General features: G+C 40.5%; 1 protein-coding gene across 1 annotated transcript; it reads right to left on the reverse strand.

Annotated features, from left to right (window-relative positions):
- Nucleotides 1-6,915: 6,915 nt before the first annotated feature.
- On the reverse strand, nucleotides 6,916-26,434 carry LOC136421705 (serine/threonine-protein kinase TBK1-like). Its single transcript, XM_066409188.1, has 22 exons — nucleotides 26,263-26,434; nucleotides 24,995-25,132; nucleotides 23,940-24,080; nucleotides 23,355-23,484; nucleotides 22,924-23,001; nucleotides 22,582-22,685; nucleotides 21,214-21,374; nucleotides 20,803-20,913; nucleotides 20,319-20,498; nucleotides 19,681-19,880; nucleotides 19,106-19,164; nucleotides 18,872-18,963; nucleotides 17,990-18,091; nucleotides 17,562-17,682; nucleotides 17,301-17,428; nucleotides 16,977-17,053; nucleotides 16,741-16,780; nucleotides 16,177-16,278; nucleotides 14,063-14,159; nucleotides 12,995-13,164; nucleotides 9,255-9,326; nucleotides 6,916-8,919 (listed from the first exon to the last, which is right to left on the reverse strand). The coding sequence occupies exons 2-22, from the start codon at nucleotides 25,100-25,102 to the stop codon at nucleotides 8,862-8,864; spliced, it is 2,331 nt and encodes a 776-aa protein (XP_066265285.1). The 5' UTR covers nucleotides 25,103-25,132; nucleotides 26,263-26,434; the 3' UTR covers nucleotides 6,916-8,861.
- Nucleotides 26,435-26,468: the final 34 nt, after the last annotated feature.

The following is a 26,468-nucleotide window of genomic DNA, read 5'->3' on the forward strand; positions in this document are numbered from 1 at the left end:
TAGAAATAAGCTTCTCTATGCGTCACGTCAAGGTCAATGAGTCAAACTTTCCGTCTTCATCCTGTGTCCATAATAGAACGGCCGGGCTGAAGTCTATTCCACCGGAAGTGTCCATCTCACTGGACTGCGGCACGTTGGTGACCTCGTTTCGTCCTAAATCGGATTTGTGTTACCCTTGAACAGTATGTATAACTAAGAAGACAACAAAATGCACAAAAGCATAAAAAGATTAATTTCACATCGATGAAATTTGTTGGGCACGCTGCCAAATCGCTCGGTCGCAGCGAAATTCACGTTGCGAAATTAAGGGGATCATCGTACGGCACGTTTTGCGCGATTTTAAAATGCTAAAAGTATGAAGTTGTCTCTACCATAAAGATTTCAGCATTTTTCTTATTTTTATATTTTGGGCCCTAATATTGCTTTGGTTGCCTTTAACTGTCCACCAGCTGCAGACCGTTCAGGCCCGACGTGTGATTACGAGGTCATCAGCAAAGTGGTACCGACCGAAAGAGCGTCATTAACCGATTTTATTGGTTTCTCTTTACTTCTAGCGTTTTTGATGAGACTTTGATAAAGTACAGTTGCCCATTATTCATTGATATGCGGTGCTTAACTCAGATTTTATCTGCAGCGTCGAAAATAGAACGTTATGCGGAGTCGCTTGGCGTAACGGCAGGGTTTTTGGCCCAGAACCCAGCGGTCCCGGGTTCGAATCCCCTGACGCCACCGATTTTGTGCCCTTGGGAAAAGCCAATTACACGACTCACTTCACCCAAGTGTGAAAACGGGTATATCATGTGTGTGGGTCACGACACCAGCAATAGCTGCCGTGTGTCCCACGTGTATTGCACTGTTGCAATTCTAATAAAATCAAAAGTCAAAGCAAAAATAGAATGTTTCGACTGAAGTATAGTTCTTAGTGGTCATACGAATAGATTAAGCAACTGGATAGATTCTCTAAAGAATCAGATGTTCCAGATTGCACCCATTACCTTTGATCAGAGACCAAGAATGAGTCTGAGGAAAAGTGTAACCTTAATGAGTATCTGCATTGATATGTCAAAGTCACCGATGAAAGATACTAGTTGTAGGTGCTATCTGAAACGTCTGACTCTTTACACCATGTTTCCAGTTGCTTGAATTATTTTGCATTACATTATGTTTTACTTGGATATTCAACCTTCATCGAAGTTCTTAGCAGTATTCAGGTATATCTCATCATTTATTGGGTCAAATTCAAAATGGTGGACACATCTCCCCATAATTAGTCACGTGACGAGATAGAATCACACCATTGGTCAAGCCATTGCCTTTCATTTACGGCTCCTAACGAACCTAAATGGACTCATCAGGCAAATAGATCTGTAGAGTATAATTAATTGTTCTTATTTAACAGTAGTACGTTAAACATAGCCACATGGGAAAGAGCGAGCTTTTCAGCTCCCAAATGCAATATCACAATCTATTAGCGCACGTATTCACCCTGACGGCACATTAGATACAGATCGTTACATTAACGACTTATCCTAACCCTCGGAGAAGTCCCTGAAAATCACGGATTGGCCACAAAAATCTAACGGACAATTTGGGCGCCGCCGTCTCTGCCTATTTCCTGTCCCTGCGTGACTCTTAACGACTTTTGGATTAAAACCGGTTTTACAGTTCCATCCCGTAAACCTCGTTATTGCTTCGTTACTGGTGCGAGAATGGACGGATACAATCAACCTCATGACCACAAACCGTTTTCCCGGCAAGATTTTTAATATCACACCCGTAATAACAGTAAACTCACACTACATGTGCGATCACGGCAGGTAATATTGGAACCGCGGCAGTGAATCAAAGCGTGACGTTATATGCTGATCTCTTGTCGTTACAATTAATCCTATTCCATTACATACTTACATCGACATAAGCTTGTGCCGAGTTTTTATGCGGAATGAAATTTCTCTTGGCAGTAAAACGTGCTCCGTTAGGTGTTTACGGCGAGATAAATCATCACAACGGTTGGCATGGGACGTCATTCTTAATATCCGGGGACTGCCGTAACCATGGGAACCGTCCTGATGAGAGTGCCCTCTTACGGGGGTCATTATTTTACAACGTCGTTTCCGTCGGCATATGTGGTCGCATAGTACGTAAAATAAATTAATCCACGATCGTTGGAAGTTACGAATCTGCAAAATGTTTACTAGATTTATGCTGTCTCAGCTTTGACTTTGCTTGATGGGCGTGAACGCAAAAGTTTGTGTATAAGGCCGCAGCAAGAAAATTTTATAACATCAGTGAGCGCATTGATTTTCGCCTGATTTTGAAAATAGAAAAAACACATGACAAGTTTCGTTTTTCTCCAGCGTTGCCTTGAAGGCAGTTGTAGAAGTGACACTAGTGGGGTAGCATTGAGTGAAGTTGTACTTACTATTGACACTTTCTGCACTTTCTGAATACAGTGGATGTCGTTCTAAAATACTGGAGCGAGCTCGAGGCCACAGGCAAACAGACGTATTGTGTGACTTTTAAGTGCCTATGGGATCATGAATGACGAGAGTCCATCCTGGAGAGTAGTGTGCCCATGTTGACATACGGGATTGGCCCTTGGCATCTCCTTGGAAGTTACGGGAGGAGAATGGTTGTTCGGGAAGCTGTGGTGTGACATTTGGCACTCACTGGAGGAGCTCATTGAATACAGAAATATAATACTTGTTAGATGTTGTACCATGTTTTGTCGCTTCAATTCACGTTTATGGTCTCTTTGTGAAAACTTAGACATCTTGTCTTTTTTGTGCCCATCTTATTCTTTCGCCCTCTCGCATCAGATTTGGAGTCCGCCGAGAATGCCATCCACGAAATTTACTTCCTGTGGCCTAACTTGGTTAAAGTCCATCGATCGATCAAGAAACTACCCAAACCAACAAAAGCAGCTGGCACCGTAAATTGTTCATAACAAACTCTTTGATTGTCCGCAGTTGTAGACACATCGACAGGCTGCACATTAAGTGTGTACATTCCGGTATTGGACATCAGCAGTTAACAGCTAATAAGTCTTTCTGGCCATTGGAAATGGACATCTAGAACGATGGTATTTGATACAATGCCAGAACAATGACGCAGTAGTAGACTCCAGAAAAAAATAGCTATATCTTTGCATTAGATGAGTTGTTTTGCTGATTATTTTTAGTCATTTGGAAATGGAAATCTAAAATGAAGGCATTTGATGCAATGCCAGGTCAATGACGTAGTAGCATGGCTCCAGCAAAGAGACTCTGTCTTCAAGTTGGCATAAGAAGAGGTTTTGTGCTGATAAGTTTCCATCGGAAACGGACATTCAAAACGACGGCATTTGATAAAATGCCTGAACAATGACGTAGTAGTATGACTCCAGAAATAAAACCCTGCTATGTCTTTGCATTCGAATAGTTTTTTTTTTGGTGACAAGTTTCATTAGTTATCAGAAATAGAAGTCTAGTCTATAACGAAGTCATACCAATGACGTTGTACCATATGACTCCAGAAAAAAAAAACATTGGCATCGGTATCTTTCCTTTGAAGAGCTGTTTTGTAGACCTTATCGCTTGGGATCACTTCGCAAAACACATCGCGTCTGCAACGACGGCAGTATCATCGTCATAAATCATTTGCACTACAAAAAAAGTAAGGGCACTATCCCAGATGATATATCGCTTGATTCTTGTAAAAAGCATCCGTGATCGCAGCAATGTTTTTGCACAGACATATAGTCAAGAGTTGCTATGTGGGAAACAAATGTATGGTACTAAAGATAACTGTAGGGTCGAAACCGCTACTTACCGTCAAGGCTACTCTCTTTTAACCACGGAACGTGATGTGTTGGAGTAAGCCTGGAATCCAGACTGTTGCCAGGGCTTACACTGGCCAGCATTACGGCACCAGGGCCAGCATCTCCCGAGGAAATTTTGCCTTAGTCCCCTTGAAGGGTGGGCGTACTTGGCCGGGCTGGGACAGATGCATAGGCTACGCAGGGGTCTACATTTCAAAACATTCTTCACTTAGCACAAGCAACTATTCGAGACGTGAAAAAGGCAGCATTACTGAAAACGCTGACATGGCCCTGAGAGAGGCTGGTGACCAGGATTTTTAGGGGTCCACATTTCTAGACATTCGTCACTTGATTGCTTGGAATGGCTATCAGACAGCCTTACTGACAGCTCTTATAAGCACGTCTTAATTTCCCTGGCAACGAAGCATCGGTCCTCCCCAGCGTCTCAAAGATTGAGAGGCACTCTAAAATACAACCTTCCTACAGGTCCTCGAGAAGGACGCATTTGTCTCCGAGAGTAGCATTAAGAACGAAATAACAGTCGGGGACGGATAGGTCATGATGGGGTTCAAGGGCTGCTTCCGGCAACGCGACCGTGGTCATTAACGTTGCCGTGAAGTGAACTGGTGGGCGTTGATGCCGCCACTGGCCTGACAGAACTATTAAAAGGGTCAGTTTTATGTAGCTACAAGGGACATTGAGGACTTGGTAAGGAAATACATCAACGGCAAGTTTCAAACGTTCAAGCGACAGACAAGTTATGATGATATTCATCGGCTACTTCCGGCAACGCGACCGTGGTCATCAACGTCGTCATGAAGTGAACTGGTGGGCGTTGCTGACGCCACTGGATGTCCAGAACCACTCAAAGGGTCAAGTTTATGAAGCTGCAGGGGACCCTGAGGATGTGGTGACGGAATACATCAACGACAGATTTCAAACGTTAAAGCGACAGACAAGTTATGATGGTATTCATCGGCTACTTCCTGCAACGCGACCATGGTCATCAACGTTGCCGTGAAGTGAACTGGTGGGCGTTGATGCCGCCACTGGCTTTTCGGAACCACTCAAAGGGTCAAGTTTATGAAGCTGCAGGGGACCTTGAGGACGTGGTGACGGAATACATCAACGACAGATTTCAAACGTTGAAGTAACGTATAGGTTATGATTGTTTTCATTGGCTCCTTCCGGCAACGCGACCATGGTCATCAACGTCGTCATGAAGTGAACTGGTGGGCGTTGATGCCGCCACTGGATGTCCAGAACCACTCAAAGGGTCAAGTTTATGAAGCTACAGGGGACCTTGAGGATGTGGTGACGGAATACATCAACGACAGGTTTCAAACGTTAAAGCGACTGGGTATGCGGCAACGGACGCTCTGTGATTACTGATGATCATGAGCAATAGTTTGGTAGATATTCGTTGATGTTAAAGACCATATAAGGACCCAGAAATAAACAATCAAGATACAAGAACAATTAAAAGAGATCCGTGAGGTATTTTGTTTAGAGTTACTCGTATGCCATGTTTAATTTCAGTTGATTAATCACGCAAATGAGGTTTTGATTAACCTTAAATGTGTTCATTAATCACTTCCTGTCACTCTCAAATACATTTTCTATATGTAAGACAAGGATAGCCATTGGAGATGCTGTTAAAGGCCTATATTCTATGTTTCTACGTATCCTCCATGAGTTAAAGTCCGTCCTATACCATACTTATTCGGTGTGTAGGTAGGGTCACACAGCTATGCAAGCAAGACAGCAGATGCTAGTCCACTGGTACTGGTACTTTTGTGTGTTTAACTTCAGTAATAATTGCGTACAGGTCCTCCGCCATTTTTTTTTTTGCGAAAACTTTTTTTTTATAAAACAACTCTCAAGACTTATTCAAACTCAGTAGTATTCTACGTTTATATTTGGCTGATCTTCCTCACCTTGTAGTTCAATGTCAAGGTTCTAGGGCAAGTAAACCATGATTGAACTAGACCTTCGCTCACTGCTTGACTGGGTCGCAGTATTTCTGGCTAAGACCATGCTCCGCAACGATTCCTGGCCCTAACTCAGATCGATGAAGTACGAGCTCTACATCCGTAATGACGCCCCCTTCTGTTGCCAGATCCGGCGTCAGCGAAACCCATATCGTTCGCTTTGTTCCCCTAAATCCTCCGCGTATTGTGGTATCGACAGGTTGGTAACGACAGAGCGGGTGTTTTAATCTCCATTCTAAGGGTAAGTGGATGAGAGAGCGCCGGTGTGAATGTAGAATCGTGTAGTGCACGCTGTGGGTAGTAATGAGGATAAGGAGATGGTTCTTATCATGGAGAGTTTGGATCATAGTAAAGTCAAGCCAGCTGCCAATACAATGTCACGTTACACTATGAATGCCTGCCAAGGAGATTTCAAGAAGCACGTTAACAAAACGTAAGGTCGTGTTCACGTATATAAGGATGACATTCCGTCTATAGTTTCGAAACAATGTCTAAGAAAAGATGTCGTATGCAACGGACGAAATTCTGATGCAACATTGACCAAACATACAACAGAAATGAATTTTATTTAATTACAAAACAACAATTCCTGTGCAATTAATGTACATGACTGGTTGCACATGCAAAGTACTGGTCAAGGTTTAATAGTGTCTAGTTATTATTGACCGTTGACTTTGGTGAATTGTTTGTATTTATCAGTGATTAGAGGCAGCCATATTTACAAGTGCCTATATGTTTGCCACATAGCACATCAGGAACACAAAAGGTGTAATACATTAGTTATACTCAGACATGCGCAGATCCTTCGTAAGTTCAATACAACTAGACAAGAAATATGCGCATCTTACAAATAACGAGTTATTCACATGTATTATGTCTTCTAGAAACTACGTTATAATCGAAAAAGTATGTGAATTTGTGTACAAATGTTTCAAGAAGAGAGAAGAGACTCTGTAGATTTAGATGGAATATAGCACAATGTTCCTTTTCTTTTACTCCATGTTACCTAATGCATTTAGCCCATGTTGGGCATGAATATGCAATAAAGTTCATTGTCATTGTCATTGTCATTATAATTATTGTAATTGCCTTATTAATGTGCAAATAGGGTCATTAGACAAAAAATGGAATGTGAAATTATATAGTTTTGTATTCAGATTATGGGCTTATAACAAAAATACATATTAGCATTTACTATAGGGAAATGATAAATCATGATTTCATTTTCAATTTGTAAATGTTGCATACCACGGTATGTCCTAAAATACAACCAGACCTTACAGAAATGTACAAAGCAAAAGAGAGCTGTATGTCTTTGTCGTGCACTCTGATTTCATTCAATACGCTTTTGTTTTCTTTTAATGATTTCCTCATGCTCGAAGCGGACATCAATTATTTGAAAATAACAAAGATCTAAAAATAGATATCTTTACATATTACATAATCATTTCATGATGTAAGGAGGGGGATACATCATCAGAAACTTCGCAATATACAATGGCTGCAGTTAGCATGGTTTATCTACTTCACATTTCGACTAAGGTGATAAGTTTCGTGGTTACATGAAGAAAACCAAGTCTTAAAGCTAGACCTGCACAGCTTTAACCACATCATGAACGCTAATACAAAATTCAAACTGTGTGCATCTTCACACAAAAGGGGACAAACCGTGCAGACCCTCAAAAGTAAAGCAACGTGAAAAGCAAAAAGCCCCATTTAAACATCATGAGAATGTACAATACAATACGATGGATGCATCAGTAAATTTATTCTTATTAGATAAAGGTAGTACTAAGATTTTCTAAATTATGGATTTATCGTATCACAAAATAAGAAGATCGTATCACAAAATAAGATAATCTTCTGTTTCTAAGATAGTCTCCTTCTCTCAAAGTCTGAAGATAAAGCTATGAAAACTATAGCTGATTCTTTTTATGATAATAAACAGAAATACAACACATGAAACTGAGGCGTGGCCCTACCATATTGTGGTAGTAAAGGACAGATTTTGTGGTCCAACAAAACAAAACAAAACAAAACATAACATCAGATTGAAGATGTTCTGTTCTCTGCAGCTCTTTGTGGAAAGGGCCACGACCTCAGGCAACTTCCTTTGAAAAATGATTACTATTATGTATTCGGTAGCGCGTGTGCTTAAGCCTAAGTCTGTTACTATATATAGTCTTATAAGTATATCAAAATTCCCCTGTAATCCTTATTATGCAACACTTAATCATTAGATCATGCTACTGTTAGATCAGAAAAACCTAGTTACTTGATGCATTTTAATGCATGCCTTAATTTTCTTCAAAAATAGGTAAGTCCGTGCAATGGTAAAACGTTATAACATCCACCTCTCACCCTTCAATACTGATTGAGCTGGGGAGTATGGCAGACAGTACCTGATGGCAACAACCATCAAGGTAGAAAAGAAGTTGGCGAAGCCCGTCCCTGCCGCCTGGTCGCGGCTCGGCATCGTGCAGATGTTCGTCTGCTTTTGCTTCTGAACATGTGTTACGGCCTCGCAGACCGGGCATGCCGTAAAAAAAGTTTTGTACAAGACTAGTGAAACATCTCTCGTCGTCAAACCTCATCCACCCTAACATAATTTCAACCTGGTTAACAAAGTTCTTTGCACACAGCCAATGTTCTCCACCTTCCCAAGTTATCAGTGATCGTCTGTCACCTTCCTCAGGGTGATACTGAGGAAGGTGACAGACGGTCACCGAAACTTTGGCAGCTCAAAAACACTGGTTGTGTGCAAAGAACTTTGCTAACCAGTGATTTAAAACCCTGATGAAACTATTCACGGATACGTTCAGGTATTAAGATACACAGAATGGCAGTAACTCAAGCAACTGGATAGACTTTGTAAACGGTAAGACGTTTCAGGTAGCATCCACTAGCTTCAAACGTCGGACCGTTTAAAAAGCCTATCTAGTTGCTCGGATAACTGTTATCCCGTGTATTCACGAATAGTTTCAACTCGAATAGTTTCATCTACACAGATGCGTCACTAGTCTTCCTAACCCTTTCCCCGACACGTCCGATCTGCGAGGCCAATCTTAGGATCATCCATGCGCCACGTCTTCCACGTGTATTCCATTCTCCAGACTAAACCCACCGAGTCTGTAATCACAAGGAACACAGATAAGAAATATGAACGCAGTAGAAAACTGTAAATGCAGAAATGTTTGCAGGGATTCAATTTCGCGGTAGGGAAAAAAATGGAGTGTTTGCGGTGGTTTTGAGTTTGCGTTTGAAACAATACTAGCGCTACAGTCACCCAATGGAGCGGCTTTTCGCGGTGGTTTTAAGTTCGCGGTTAAGAGTTCACCGTCAAAACCGCGAACATAAAACCATCGCGAACATATCTGCATTTACAGTATCAAAGACCACAAAAATAGCCCGTGGAACGGCTCAACATGCGCCTATAGAACTCAAAGGAAATGAAGTAGACTCACTGTCTGAGCAGTTTGGTGGACTCCTCGGCTTCAGCTATCGAAAGTTTGATCTCATCCCTCACTGCCCGGACACTGAAGGGAGAAAAAACGATGTGGATGGATATCAAGAATAAAATGAAATTGGTAAAAGGTAAAGGTCCCATAGCCTTCTAGAGGCTGTAGGGGTTTAGCCTCCTCAGCTCGCTCTACGAGTCGGACCTTATAATATGCTTTTTTTCTGATAGCATATCAGTTCTTTTGCACTTATAAGACACTGAGTGCAACAGAACTGATACGCCATCAGAAATAGTATTAGCCACAAAAAGCCAGACTAGAAGAACCAGCTAAGGAGGCTACAGAGGGTTGCTATCCACTGTGTCTAGGGCGCGGTATTGGAAGGTGGAGTCCATCCCTCTCCTTTCACTGCCTTTCACACTGACCGAACACTGAATGGAGAAAACGATGTGAATTTATATGAAGTGTAAAATAAAAGAGGTGAAAGCTAGAGTAAAGGTCCCATAGCCTTTTAGAGGCCGTAGGGGCAGTGGATTGATATCCACTGTGTCAAGGACACGATATTGGAAGGTGAAAACCAGCCCTCTCCTTCCACCGCCTTTTACACTGTCCGGACACTGAACGAAACAAACGATGTGGATTTATATGAAGAGTAAAATAAAAGAGGTGAAAGCTAGAGTAAAGGTCCCTTTTAGAGGCCGTAGGGGCAGAGGGTTGTGTTCCACTGTATCTTGGGCTCAGTATTGGAAGGTGGAGCCAATCCCTGTCTTTCCACCGCCTTTTAACTTCCCAACCAGTCAGACACCCATGCACCCGGGTGGAATGAGGACAGTGACCCCAAGTTAGTGCCCTTTTTAAGGACAAGGCGTCTGGCCGGCAATGCCAGTAACCGAACCCAAGACCTCTCGATCCCGTTTCCACTCGCCTAACCACTCGGCCATTCGATGCCATAAAAGAAAAGAGCTGACATGGAAACAGTACACAATAAAAAGTATCTATGGTCAAGGTATTACACAAACGACCAACGTTAGCACTTAGAAGAATTCAATCTTTTTTAATGTCTTTCCATCTTGTCTAAGTCAATGTGGCAACACTCTATTCTCGTTAAGGCTCCTCGCAAAAACAAGACAAATCTGCTTCTTGGGAGGTAAACCGAGTTATAAGACTTTTGATTTCAATGTGAAAACACTTACTTTGATTTGATTTCAATAGGAACACTAAAGCTTATGACAGTCCATAAAGTGGTCTGCCTTTTTAATGTGTCTGCAACATGGTTTCATTTAACCTTTACAGCGTCAGTCCACAGACTGTCTCGCAGCAATACGTTTATAAAAAAAAAGATGTCCCAATTACATTTTTTTTAAACTCTGGTCTATAACATCTGTCACCAACTGCAGACATATTCTATTCTATTCTATTCTATTCTATATTCTTTTCTATTCTATTCTATTTTCTATTCTATTCTATAGTTCATTCTATATTCTATTCTACTTTATATTCTATTCCATATTCTATATTCTATTCTATTCTACACATAAAACTATACTACCATGGTTTACATCGCCAGGCCTGACTCGTCGATCTATACAATACATTTTCCCAGAATATACTGTAACAAAAGTTGTAAACTGACCACCATGCAATTGATTTCAAGACTGTCTAAGAGTGTTTCTTCATCAAAAATTTAACGCACCTGACAACTTTTGTTTCATAAGTATCCCCAGATGACTCACTTTTATACGGACCACAAAAGGCATACGGTTATAAACCGTCAGTCTAATTCTCCTTGGAGGTTGAACACTGATCGTAAAAAGGAGATACCGATGGGGATATGGCGCCGAAGTGAGTTTTATGATGTGAACAGCGATGCTATAACCCGACGGTTGATGTACTGTCCTCTTTCAGATTGCGTACGCTGGCGGTAACGCCACTTTCTGTAATTTAGGACCTGTTCCTACTACGCGAATTGCTTTCTTTTTCACAAACTGGTGATAAAAGTGACCGCGGTGAAGTATCACTTCTGTAAGGGCATTTGTGAAAAGGTAGACATTGGTGTAATTTTGAGCGGCTGAAGTAAGTATCGCCTTCGTCTGGCCTTTATGTGGCCTTTTGTAAAAGTCAACGGTTTGTCATTTCATAACCTTTTTTTCCTGCAGGAATCAATGCGGAAACATATAAAACTAGATAGCGTTTAACGGATGTACTGTGACTCTCACAGCGACCAATATGAAGCCTATACAAGAGGGTATTACTATGACATCATACCTACGCACATAGCTGTGCCTAGAGGCTGTCTATGTATGTTAGAGTAGCAGTAGAAGGGCATTCGCAGCAGTCCAGAGGTTACAATATAACCAGACTTATATTGCTTGGCATTGATTTATAACTGAGCATCGGCTGGCGGTATTTCGCCACTATGATATTGCGTTAGACGATTGCGTGCCGTTACATGATATATATGTCAGGGCTGTGATTGAAATCTGGCAGAAGCTTCTATTCTGTGGGTACGTAGATATCCCAATTGTCTAAGAAGACCCCTCGGGGGACAGATAAAATCTGGTCTTTCTGGACAAGTGGTCACTATAGACAGGATTCCTAATGCTTGGGTCAGTGGGAAAATCTCTATGAGGAACCACCAAAAGTGGCCACATTGGCCAGGTATTCCTTATGTAGATATGGACACTTGTACAGGGTTGAGAGTTTTCAATTAAAAGATGGTCAGAACTTGTCAACTTCGATTCATGTCACTTAAGATCAATGAATTGATTGAAACTTGGGATTTATAAACGGGAAACTACTCGAACACATCTCTAGCATACTGATTGGAGTCTCTGTCCATAAAGACTCCAATGGGGATCGCTACCGGTGGAGTCGGCGATTCCGAAAGATCGCAGACTCTAACCTGACATGTATACGACACTAATAATGCTAGAGGACAAGTTATCACTGTTATTTCTATAAAAGGAGTTTAAAGGATGGACCACAAAGCGTTTGGGATGAATGTTTCGTCGACATAATATCACGCAAAGCAAAGGATAGAGATTTGTTTGCTCAGTACTAGTGCAAGGCCAAGAAACCTAGCTCTTCTAGGCACTGAACTAGTAACTTTAATGTTACGGGTTACATAGGAAGAAATGGAACAGCTTCAACAGCATCTCTTCTCCTTTAAACTTATAATTAGAAACAACATGACTGAGGCATGCTCAACTCACTAGAAGCCTGCTATGAAGGATAATGAACTTAAAGGTACAACCTATGGCCATATTCTGGAAAGCCTGGCAGTAGTATATATTAGCGGAAAACGGAAGCAAAAGAAAATTGAAAGTACCAAGCCTAGAGTTGCATAACCTACGGCTATAGAAACGGCGATATTCTTGTAGAATATTTTAGAGGACAACGGAAGCGAAAGAAAATTGAAAGTACCAAGCCTGAAGTTATACAACCTACGGCTAAAGAAGCCACGATATTCTTTGAAATCTTGGTATATATATTTGAGGGAAACGGAAGGAAAAGAAAATTGAAAGTAGCTGGCCAGGAGTTGCACAACCTACGGCTATAGAAACGGCCATATTCTTGAAAACCTGGCAGTAGTATATATCAGAGGAAAACGGAAGCAAAAGAAAATTGAAAGTACCTGGCCTGGAGTTGTACAACCTACGGCTATATTCATGAAAATCTGGCAGTAGTGTAAGAGAAACCTCGGTATATATTACAGGACAACGGAAGCCAAAGAAAATTGAAAGTACCTGGCCTGGAGTTGCACAACTTCGGTCTGACTTAGCGGCTCGGCTGGGGTAACAGATGGCGGTGCAGATAGGGGCGGGGTGACGTCAGAGGGAGGCTGTGATGGGCCCTGCAGCTGGAGCGAGTCCGAACTGAAGATGCTGTCCACGATCCGGTGGTGCTTCTGGACAGACTGTAGTCAGGGATAAAAAGATTAACATTAAAGTTTCCTAGTTTTCGATATCTTTTCTTTTTAATTCTTTTGAATTTTTTGTTTGATTTTTAAATTTTTTTTCAAACTTTATTCAGATAAACAAAAGATACCATACAGAAACATGAAACAAAAGAATACAGCTGTGCATACGCTGACAAATGAGTAGCTTGGGGCAACAATCAATTGAAAAGTTTTCGATATCTTAATAGGACAGCAGAATTCGCATTCCTTATGGAACTAGACGCACCATGTTTTATAGGCCCCATATGTTCATACATCTACAACGTTCGTAAGAAGTGAGAAGAAATTGAACCTGTACATATAATAGCATTAATTTGTCTTTAGATGTTGTAAGATACCACGTTTTTGATATCACTGTAATAATATAACACTGCTTTATCCCCATGACCTGTTCTTAGCCTGTAAGAGCAGAAACGCGCAATAAAGGTCTTTCATTCACTCATGCATTAAAGTTCATCTGCGTTAATAGTTACCATAGTTAATACTTGTTCCTACACAGAAAGAATGTTATCGAAGTTTCTACTGCACTACTGTAGTTCTACTCAGAAATTCAGATGACCGACCCCCTGAGTCAAGGGACTTCAATTAAAGCGCACTTACCGACGGAATATGGTCTATAGAATTAAAATACACCATGAGGAGCCATGCGCTAACGATTTCTACAGATCTATGAAATAGACTTTTACCTCATGAACATCCAAATCTCCTCATTCATGAGATGAAAAAAAATATACCACCCACCTATCATGCTTTTTACACCAAAAGATGTTCATCAGTTAAAGAAAAGAAGTCTTCTCTTCACCTCTAACCTGATTTTCACAGATCAGGTCTTAACTGTTAATGGTTAGCCTCTTACCTGTTGAAGATTTCCTGCCATTTGGTCACTGGCGGTGGAGACTTTGTCAAGCAGGTTCACAACCTTAGCCAACTTCTGCCGGTAAAGAAACGCTTTCCTAAGGAAAAGGCACGGTGGAAAAACAAAAAGGAGAGTTTGAGCACAAGCACTTAGTAAGCACGTAATCGTTTTGTTAGAGATTCATCCACAAGACACAAAGGGAAACTTCTAATCATAAGGGATGAAAAGTTTTTAGCATAAAGCTTGTAAAGAACTAAGTCGTTTCCTTGAGATTAACATAGGAGGCATGTAACCATTGACAGAAAACCCGTATGTGACCGCGCCTTAACTCTTCATTTTGGGTTTACGAGGACAAATCTTCAACGATTTCAGTAAAAAGGGTAAGACGAGTTCTTTAATGTGAGTTTCGCAGACTTTCCGTCTCATCGTATAATCCAACCCACTGTTGCACACACCTTGGTAGCAATGCAGTCTTTACCTTAAAACCGTCTACTCAGGAAATTCGTGCGCAAATGCATTTTCACAGTTATGCTGTGTCAATGCTCATACACATATGTGTACCGAGAGACGATTGTAAAGGCCTTAAAGCTTCCTGTAGCGTGTACATGTCAAGCACAGCGTTCCCAAAACCGTTTACCTTAAAACCCTCTTCTCAGGAAATTGGTACGAAAATGGATTTTCACAGTTATGCTATGTCAATGCTCATATCTACTAGTATATGTACCAAGAGACCGTTGTAAAGGCCTTCCTATGGCGTTGGCATGTCAAGCACAGCATTTCCAAAACCATTTACCTTAAAACTCGCTACTGAGCACATTGGTAAGTAACGGAATTTTCACAGTTATGCTACGTCAATGCTTATATAACTACTAGTATATGTACCAAGAGACCGTTGTTAAGACCTTCCTATGGCGTTGGCATGTCAAGCACAGCGTTTCCAAAACCGTTTACCTTAAAACTCTCTTCTCAGGACATTGGTACGTAAATGGATTTTCACAGTTATGCTTTGCCAATACCTATACAAGTATGTGTACCAAGAGACCGTTGCAACGGCCTTCCTTGTGCCACACTTAAGAAACACGGCTACATACACTATATAGTCGCCCATTTACGTGTAAATATTAATGTTCGTAAGCTTATCTTTCGGTTGCAGCGTGTTCAGTCACAAGGTGCGGGGGCAACCGAGGACGCATCGAGCTACATAAGATTTCGGATGGTCATATTTCTTAACCATAATACGTGGCACTAAGCACTTAACTTAAGAGCTTTGGAGAGCCAGCTTGAATGTCAGACTACTTTGAGAAGACGTCATCGTTGTGAAGGGGTTGTAAGAAATTACGCCATAGATCAGACACTAAACTTTGACATTTGGGACACCGAAAGTGAGAAGTCAATCCGTCTTAGGTATTATTTCAAGAACATTACTAGTAGTCCCATGACGGTGGGGGGCATCTGTGTAAGGACTGGATTTGCGTTTTAAAAGTTGAAATCCTTCCAACACGTCTCGGCTTATGGGACGGTGCCCGTCTCCGTTTCTATAGCCTTTGGGCCACACAGTTGCGAAAGCACTACAGCAGGGGACTAGTCCTTGTGTGTGTTCATCAAGCCCAACAACTGTCTCCAATAAGTGATTATGTAGTGCAGTCTGAACCGTTTGTTTTAAAGTGTGGGTTTAAGAAATGCGAAATGTATATATAGAAAAGCTCTCTTTTTCCCCTCTGTCTCAGCCATTGGACTCAAATGTATCCATATGAGAACGCATCTTCAGTGATACTACGTGCTTTTACAAAGGTTATACAGTAATACATATCCCTTAAAACTATATACACAAAGACAAAATTGAATGGCCTTTACATAAACCAGCAGAAAGCTGTAGTTTAACATGATGAAACGTGCTTTTACAAAGGGTTATACAATAGTTTATACCCCTTAAACCATATACCCAAAGACTAAATTGAATGACTTCTACATAAACCATCAGAAAGCTGTAGTTGAATACAATTCGGGGTAGTAAGATTACAAATATTGAGAATGGACTCTGCGCCGTGTACCTAATTCTATGATGGCCCATTGGAGGATATAGCAAAGGAATTAAATGGAAACACGGTACTTACTGAAACCACCGGGCGACTTCTGCATACAAATGCTTGAACTTGGGCACGAACTCGTCGGCGTAGGCAGACACGGCCTTAATGCAGTTGGCGCTCAGCTTTTGCCTGGGGTACAGATAAAATTCAATGATTGATATGAAAAATAAATAGAAAATATAGAAAAGTAAATCATAGGCGTGGGCACTTATCAACTTGCTTACACCGGTGTGAACTCGTCGCAAAGAGGCAAAATAAAGTTAGGGTGAACGCAGAATAGTTGTTCAATTAGGGTCTTGATTCTAATTACAGATCAAGACAGAGAACGTGTTAAAAAAGAAAGGCCAAGTCGAAAAAATTATATATATATATATATATATATATATATATATATATATGCACAGATACAGTAGATATCTTTATATGATACTTTGAAAGACGACATTACTATCTAACCATATATATAATATGTATTTAATTTGCTTACTATTATAACATGAAGCTGTGTTACAAATGACTTTAGTTTCTCATGAAATTGTTGACATATGCATGCACCGAAGCCTATCTACTACATTAAAGTAACATACTTACTTTTCAAACTTGTGGATCTGTTCCTCGTTATAGGACAGGCCTAGGGGTAAGGATAGTGGTTAGACTTCGTTTTCTATATACATGTAAATTCGTAACTACAAAGAAAAGGCTCAAATGGAACGAGAAAATCTGGATATCTATACAGCCCGTATAACTGCCATTCGGCGTAACACACCAAAACAAATTAAACATTGACAAAGAGACGATCAAAGAAATAGCAAATCTGCACAACTTACGCTTCAGACTTTTATCCTTTTTGAACTGCAGATATGTGGCAACAACCTTATCCAATACATACTTGGTCCTTTCAACGCTGAAAAAAAGTACGAATTCAAAAATTGTACGAGTTTCAAAATAGTTAGTGTTCAAAGACGTCCTATGGCCGTTGGTAAATTCGAAAAAAAGACCGTCATGTCATATCACTCTAACTTCGATTTTATTCCCAAATTCTGATATCTACTTTAGCTATATCCTGTAAATATGACGTATAAATATCAACCGAAACCGCGTAAAGAAAAAAAGCTGCAAACTTTAAGTTAATAATAACCAAAGAAATCTACCTGCGGTCTTTTTCCTGTGTCCCAACCGTGTCTTTGTCCTTCCACAGTTCCTTCAGTGTTTCCTCCACAAGGATCCTTTCCTCAACCCACTTCATCTGTTTCTCACAATTTGCATATTCATCAAGAATCTAGGTGTAAGAAAAAAGAAATTCAACATTGTAAAACTATTACCAATGCCATCAAAAATATTCCCAAATCGCACACAAATGGATCATTACTTTTAATTGACATGTTTAAAATCTTTATAGCCATAAAACATACCTTTTGCATGTATTCCCTTTTTCCGTCAACAAGCTGCTGCAATTCATCTCTTTTCCGCTGGACGTCGCTGCTGGATGTGTCCAAACCAAGGCGGTCCAACATCTTAACGTGTAGCAAATGCCTGGTAGACAAACATGACCAAGTATGACTTTTTGAAAAACACCTTAAGTGCCACGAAATCAATTTGTCACATTCATCGTATGGTCGTCCTGTGATCGCAACATGAGGGCATTCTTCGGACAGACGTGCATGTGTCGTACAAATTTCAATAGTCTTGTTTATAAGGAAAGTCTGTCTTAGATCCTTGTCGGCGGTTGGTTCTGTCACAGCCTGCTTGAAAATCCTACGCAGCCTACGACAAATGTGACCACGCCGTAAGTAAGTAAGAAATAAAGCCAGCAAAAGAAATAGAATGAAATGTTTCTTACTCATCTAGTAGCCGTCGCAGAGCCAAGTCACTGTGTGTAACCTTTATCCCCAGAAGATGGGTGTCGGTCCGGAGTTGTTCGGTTTCTCTGCTCATAACGCATCTGCAAAGACAAGTCATACTCCGTGAATAGTTTCATCAGGTTGGTAAGTCACTAAATAAAAGACTCTTTGTACTAATTTTACACAGTGATCCAGTCAGAATTGCCCGGAGGAAGGTGATAGATGGTCACAGAAACGTTAGTTGAATAAATCACTTGGTTGTGTACAAAGAGTCATTTTATTCATCGACAAGTCATAGTTTTTATCATAAAACCGCAAACATTGAAAACGCGGCAAACCATACTTCAACCAATTTTCTGAATATCCTATTACACCACTTCCCCTTACATCCTACCGGTTTGCCGTATTTACATATCTGTGGACGCACACCAAGACAAACAAACAAACTGATTAACGTATCACGGATGTAATAGTGTAATAACACTAAGCAGGATCATATTCTAAAGACATCCGATATAGTAGTAGTAGGCGTTTTAGACCATTGGAAAGCCTTTCAGCACTAACGTTCGGTTGACTCAGCAGTTGTTGAAATAGTGGTACAGACGCACATGGATAATTCAAAGCTAAATGACGAAGGTTTCGAGCACTACAAACAAGCAAACTTCAGCGTTTAAGAAATAAATGGTGTGGATCTTTTACTTGTAACTTTTGCAGGTATCAAACAGTTTTGTAAAGAGATCATTTATCGATTATATAGTATAGAGGAGGAGGGCCTAATATAAACTACAAACGCTTTTCCCTCCTCTTGGCACCTGTTTTATCTATTGTTTATCGTATTCTGTACTTGTGCACATAAATAAATATGAGATGCAGGTACGTACATGAACCATTGGACGGCCTTCCGCATGACGTTTTGCTGAAGCAGAAGTGACGCCGTAGAACGCTGACAATCCCAAACAACACTAGCACAAACCTGTAAAGTATCATAATTTCAATTTTAACAGTTTTTCTTGGATGCAAACTCCAACTCAATTCGACACGAGTTCTACACTGATTCACAACATAAAAGCAATTATATGAAAATGAATTTGGTAAACCAGAAGAAAGTGACTTACTTTGGCCAATGGAGCATCATTGTCGAGGGAAAATGAAGTACCGAACCTTGGTAGTTTTGCTAATGATCAAGAGAAAAACAAGTTGTTATTGTTTAGTAGAAAACGCTCCATGACGAAATACATGCCAAGCTACAGACAACTCAGCAAACACTGAGAACAACTGAACAGCCTTACGGATTTCTTTAAACCTTGACTAAAAGACAATAGCCTTAATATGTTTCTGCAGGGACGAAGTGGATAAGTAAGAATGACCAAAACATAACGCAACACTGTAGTATCCACTATAAAAGATTGAAACAGTCTACTGCGAAAGTTATACACTTAATATAAGGATATCAACAGCTGCTTTGCAACTTGTTGTGTCACAACGCCATCTACAGGCCCACTGTTATATCATACCGAAATGGCTGTAATGTTGAATGATTGGATTGATAAAGACACATTACGTAGTTCTCTACACTCAGTCCGGCTTAAGTCTGTATGCATTTTGTCTGATAACATCACCATCAAGCCCATTGTTATATTGTGCCGAACGATTGCATTGTTGAACTATTTGATAAAAAGATAACACATACGTAATTCACGATGTTCAGCCCTGCTGAAGTCTGTATGAACGTTGTCCAGAACGATGATTGGATTGTCTGGTAATGTCTTCGGGTATGTTGATGCCGGGTCCGTGTGACTCACGGCAAAGTGATAGCTGTCAAATATCATCTCCTGTCGTGCCGCTGGGATGTCAGTCTGTACTGCTACAAGCTCTTGTACATTCGCGAAGCTAAAGACAATATTTTGGGTCGTCAATTCTATGCATTGAATGTTATTTATGTTGGCGTATTTTCGTAAAAATTGAAGGCCAGAAAATATGTACCTTATGATTGCGTATATCCTACACATTGTATTCTTTCAAATCACTCTTTTATTCGAAGGCCATTCGTTGTTCGGTCTTAGACCTTTGTCTTTAAAGCATTGGTCAAAGAGAAAAAAATCGAAAATTACTAATCATGTTACTACCCTACATTACACTTTTGCAGGTGTGCTTCTCATTCGGTTTGGGAGTATACACGTTGAAATTCCTTTTTTTGTATATTCGAAATCCCAAAACATTCGTTGATTTGAAAGCCTATGATCCTCTGTACTCTACGTACAAGGTCATTCAGTTCTTCATGAATATTCATCTCCAAAACAACCTTTGGCATGTATATCATACACTTACGTGTCTGTTGGGTTGACGTAAATTCTCAATGAAGTTGCTGTTGAGATGTTGAAGATGTGGATGATGTCCATATTCAGGATTTTCGTGACTTCTTCGAAGAACATTTCAAAGGTCCACATTTTCATAGAGTCACACTCCAAGATTCCAGCCAATAGCGGTGTCAGGAGGTCTTTGAATCCCCTGAAATAACCATCAAACGATCATTCTAACCTCCACTTTATATATAATTGAACTTAAACACATGTAAAGGATGGTTTCTTATTACTTTCTGCAATAAGTTGAAGGGGCAACTCAGAGCTGAAATAACTAAATGTTAAGGGTGGTTTCTTAGTACTTTCTATGCCGGTAATGTAACGGTTAACCTTTCTACAAAGTTGCAGTTACTCAGATGTTTTCTACATTAGGGATAACGACACAGCTATTGCGACAGTTAACTTCTAAGCGATGTCAGTTTACAGTTGCTACAATGATAATAAAGTCTCACCTTGACAAAAGACATGTTTTTGGCAACGCCCTGCTCCACTCCAGTCGACCATCTTCGGTGTGCTGGATTCCAGAGATTGCGCCTGACGGTTTTTCGGTAGTGATTTTGAACCTAGATCAGAAATATTGCACACATTGTCAAACATATCACTCATTTCCATTTGAAGTCAAATCTTCTATTTACCTTTTTTTCCACTTCATCCTACTATATTAGTGTAGCAATTTAACTCAGCTACACATCGAAACTTGATACATGTACCTACCATCACAAAAGGAACTGATTTTCTACAAAATACATATTTCGTTCTGTAATACCTTACGCCTACGAGTATGATCATGCACAACACTTTCTGCTTGTGGACTATATGAACCCATTTATCTACTTCCAACGTGATTTAAGGAGATAGCTTACATGACTTCCTTGTTTCTCCGTGCGCCTCCGTAAGGTCTGAAGGGGAGACTGCCGGTTGCCACGTGATAGAACGTGACCCCGATGGACCAGAGGTCAACTGTAGCTTTGAACGACTTTCCCATGGGTCTCCTCAGGACAGCTCGTTCGTACATGTCTGGGTGCTATGGAAGCCATTGTAATCGGTCAGAAACAGTTGTCAACATTTTCCAACAACCCAGCTGCCCATACACTTTGTTTCTCTGTCTTTTGGGTTGTGCTATTAGTTGCCCAGGCAGCTAAGATCAGTAACGCTAAACTGATCAATGCATAGTGCAGAAGAAAAGCGGATCCGCAGGAATGACCTTTGCAACAGAACTGAGCTTACAAGTGTAACTTATGTGGCAGAGATTATCGTCCCCGAATATGGCTGTTTAGCCATAATCAAGGCTGTAGGGCTATGTAAATTAGGGTTTTACAATGGTCAATATTGACCGACGGAGGCCATATATACCTTTATGTCATGCCTGGGCCTGATACGGGTGTTCCGGACCGTGTGATAACTATCCGGATCACATAGGGTTCGGAAGTGTTATCACACAGGCTTCCATAGAATATTTCGAACGCGCCGGTTGTGCGGCCGTCGGAAATTCGAATACCGGATTCGGAGATTGGAATCAATGTTGCTACAGTTTCTTGTTCGAGGACACAAAACTCCCTCAACTTCTGGCGCATTCCGCATTGAAATGTATGTTTTCGCGGGTGGGTATGACCAAGGTATGACATAAATAGAATACAACACGTTGTATTCCGCATCACCCTCGGTCCCAGCCCTCCCGCGGGTCGGATCGCCCTCCGGCCTACGGCCGTCGGGCGATCCGACCCGCGGTCGGGCTGGTACCTCGGGTGATACGGAATACCCCGTGTTGTATTCTATATATATCATTTGCATTCAACCGATGCAATACTGTTGGCCATAAATGAAAGTATAGAAGCCTGGCCAGGTAATGAAAAGTGTCTAGTAAATCATTCTCACTTGTTATGTTCTCGTAGGTTTCTGTACTTAAACGTGTAGTATTTGGTCTGGTTGGTATTCAGTTCAGCAAGGCTCCGCGTTAAAACGGCATTCTGTTCATAAAGAGTTTCCTAATTGTCCCGGTTTCATGATGTTACGTTTGGCTCATATATGTATTTTTTAGGTCTACTCTTTCCTGCACCAGCTTCGCCAAAGACAAGGATACTAAACTGTCTTGTATGAACCCTATTTAGGATCTGAATGGTGCATGATGACTTTTGAAGCCTTTGGTTTGCCAGGATAATGACATTAAGTTAGAATTCAAGTGTTGAATCGCCACTGTCTATGTGGTATCTCAATTTATCTTATCTCAGTACCAAGTATTCTTCTGTTCCGTATAGTGACATGAACTGCTCCTCGTCGTCCAGTTCTCTTGCGGCACCGAAGTCTGTCAGTTTGTAGATGGACAGGCCGTCTTCACCTGTAAGGCGTCGAAGTTAAAGTTAAGATATTCCCTCTATGTTGCAATAGGGTTAACATGTCATAAGCCAAGAATACGTTACGAATACTAAAAGTAACTATGGATTGACTTTTTCACATTAACATTTTCCTTCCTACGATGTCATAGCGAGGAGATGTCGCAGGCACTACTAGTACGTCTTAATGTTTTCATGAAAACGATGAAAAAACGGAAGAGGAAAAATATATGAATAACTTACCAATACACCGCATAATATTTCCTGGTTTAAGGTCGCGATGAACTATTCCTTTTTCTCGCAGGTAATTCATACCAGCCGCTAAAAAAAAGAAGACAACTTTCATCTCTGATGATACTTCAGCGTCCAATAATACAGTTTACGAAGTTGACATACTTTGAATGCGTATTTTCCTGTCCTTACGAAGTTGATAATGCTTTGAATACATACTTTCTTGATTTTACAGAGCTGATATACTTTGAAAACGTGTTTTCTCGATTTTACAGTTGACATACTTTGGAATGAATACGCATTTGCTAAATGTTAATAAGCCATTTAACTTAAATACATATTTTCTAAATTCTACGAGCTTCTATCATTAACTAGTACATGGTATATGTGTATTCTATGTTTGTGATATGTACCCACTTTAACACATCTTATTGCATACTTACCAACATCTTTCATCACAAGTTTAAATTCCTCTTCATGTAGACCATAAGCGTTTTCAGGTTCATCAAGGATTGTGTACAAACTTCCACCTGTGCATATCTCCATTACAATGACTTTTTGTCTTGTACTGGGCTGTGAAAATGGGGAAATATAAATAAAACTGGGCTGTGAAAATGAAGAAATATAAATAAAACACTTTGTTCTCCATCGTGCATATCTGCTTTCACAAGCCAACAAAAAAGTTGATATATGCAATCAAAATCGTGACCATTCTTCATGATCATCAACAGCGTGTTGACGTTGTACAAAAAGCTGTTTGTATATATCAAAACACAGTCGTGTAACGGTGCTGTCAGGCAAATGGTTAATTTACGGTCCATGTCTATACTTTATGAGGTACAATGGTACGACGATTTTCCCTTTGACGTCTATGAACAAATGTGGAATAAAACAGCTCTTAAGCGTAAAAAATACAAAAGATTCTGAATATATCTGCTACAACATTCTGTAATTTGACATATGTTATATATGTACATCGTTTTTCTATTTCTTCTTTTGGTTAATTTCTAGTTTTCTTATCTTTTTACCTCTTCTTCAATATCCAGAAGTTTGACGATGTTCCGGTGCTTCAGCTTGAGAACCATCTCGAACTCTCTCATTTGTACATCCACTGGTCTCATGAAGCTCATTTGGTTGAAGGTTTTGATTGCACATAGATCTCCAGTTTTCTGATGGACAAAAAGAGTGTCAGAAATATGATAGTCTACGTGTAATTCTGTATGTGGTAGAATGATTGTAGTAGGTAACTATAACCTCTCTGTGTGTATGTCGCCTTATATATCATATATAGTGTAATCATTTGAACTTGTATGGCTTAACCCAAACATTAGCCTTTTATACTATTGGTGTGGGTACGCATAATTGTGCCGTAAAACCTGCGCCAATTACCACAGCTAGTTGACCTTTGAAAGGCCAGTTATACCAGGCAACATGTCTGCACAGAAGCCAGGATACGATATTGGTGCAAAGTCCATCGACTGATATCAGGATCAAAGTCGCACATAGCATGTCGGTCTTGCTTTTTACTTAAACGAAATCCTCAATGACAAAATTTCTGTTTATTTGCAGTGCGTATACACCTGGTTGCCCCTGACACGTCGAATAGTACTTCCGGGTTACGCCACAAACAAAAACAAAGGACTGTACCATAACGAGAAACATCGTCTAATAGGGAAAATCAGAACGGTTTTAGTTATGTATAATGTTTCTAAAATCACCAACGTTTCGACACATAGTCGTCTCCGATCAAGTAAAGGGGAAGTTATACTGGTCAGGTGAACGAAAATGCAGAACAAAGACGCTTCTGCATGACCTATCACAATGGTTTATCCAGTGTAGTTACACAGGGTAGAAATGTTCGGTACCTGCAACAAAGGCGATGTAGTTAGCATTGGATTCAATACGTCAACTTTAAAACACGGTGATCTATACCATATTTTTCCGAAATACAATAGTTTATCTACAACATACGTTGTCAACATTGATCTCCAAACCTTACATTGAATACGATAGCCCTCAACGGGGGTTCGCTACATAACATCGCCTTACGTTCTACATAAATATAGATAGTGTGTCTTCTTACCTTATGTCGCCCTTTGAACACGCTCCCTGTCGCCCCCTGTCCCAACACATCTGCAGTTGACCACACATAGTGTGGCGTACTTCTCATCTGGACCACAGTTTGCATCATTTCAGCCTTATGATTTCAGCCTAGAAGTACCTATAACATAAAAATGGAGAAACCGTGGTTAACTAATGTGCCAACAGGCTACAAAAAAAGAGGAAGAAAACAAGTAGCCGTCTTCCTTTACCTGGTAATCTTTAACTCGGGAAAATAGTTGTCGTGTGAGAACTTTATCTCAATATGTGTAAAGCAGAGTTGACCATGCAATAGGGACTGTGCATGATATAAAATGCCAAATTCACCTGCGTAGCCAGAGGCTACAATTACTAAGCTTGTTCCGTTCACATGACGTGTAGAAATATGCCCACGCTTGCGTGACCGATATGGTATTCGGCGGTACCGCGCTTACATTATTAAAGACGTCACGGAAGCCCGCCGAACATTATCAATGACTAAATGTTCCATAGCCTACGACGTCTCAATGTGACTGGGCCTTAACATACATAGTCAAATAGTCCTTTCAGGCACCAGTATACAGCGGTGTTAGATTACATGTTCGTTTCAAAGGTCTCTTTGACACGGTCAACAAAGGTGTTTTGTTTACTATCCGTTTTGAGTGGCGGTGAGTCATGGGGAGTTGATAAGCGGGGCTTTCCAACTCACCTGTTGCGCAGGTGTGTTGGCCGGACACATTTTCAACGTTTTCTTGCACTGTAAAAAGTCATGGAACGAACGTGGCAAGGATGGTATAAACCCTACAAAGCTGAAATTACATTCCGTTGGAGTCATTTAATTCTTCCACGTAAATTCACATTGGTTACAAAAATATGCAGACTCTGTTATTTCTAAAGCTTAAACTTCATGAAATTAAGAACTGTATCCGGACTTGTTTTCGTCAAAACCTTCTTTTGTGTAAAAGATCACTAACTTCTTGCCACACATCCAAGGCTACCCAAGTCTTGGTTATGATCTGTCGGGAACAAATTCTCAAAGTCTATCCCGGAAGTTTTGGGAGTAACCTTTAAGGTTGACCAGACTTAACTCCATGGGATACTCATTTTTCACAAGTTTTCGAGTTCAAACTATTCAGTATGTATGCTTAATAGGTTCCATTCTACATTTATAGTTCATACTATGACACAGCGGGTAACATTACGACGATGAATGATAAATGATACGAACCTTAATGTCACTGGAAAATAGCAACCACGCCAAAGTGATCCTACCTGTAGTTTGTTGGATAACTGCAAACTTTGACTATACGTATGGTCAAAGTCCATGGACTTTTCATGCGACGTGTAGCTTCGTTGTAGAGGTGATTTACATCTATTTCATATGAAACAGGCCTAAAATACATCTAAATCAGCTCTAAAACTTATGACTTAACTTTTCCTGTTCTACCCCGCCATACCATGACTAAGCTCAGATGTGA

Source organism: Branchiostoma lanceolatum, chromosome 16 (genome assembly GCF_035083965.1).
Source record: "Branchiostoma lanceolatum isolate klBraLanc5 chromosome 16, klBraLanc5.hap2, whole genome shotgun sequence".
Classification (NCBI taxonomy): Eukaryota; Metazoa; Chordata; class Leptocardii; order Amphioxiformes; family Branchiostomatidae; genus Branchiostoma; species Branchiostoma lanceolatum.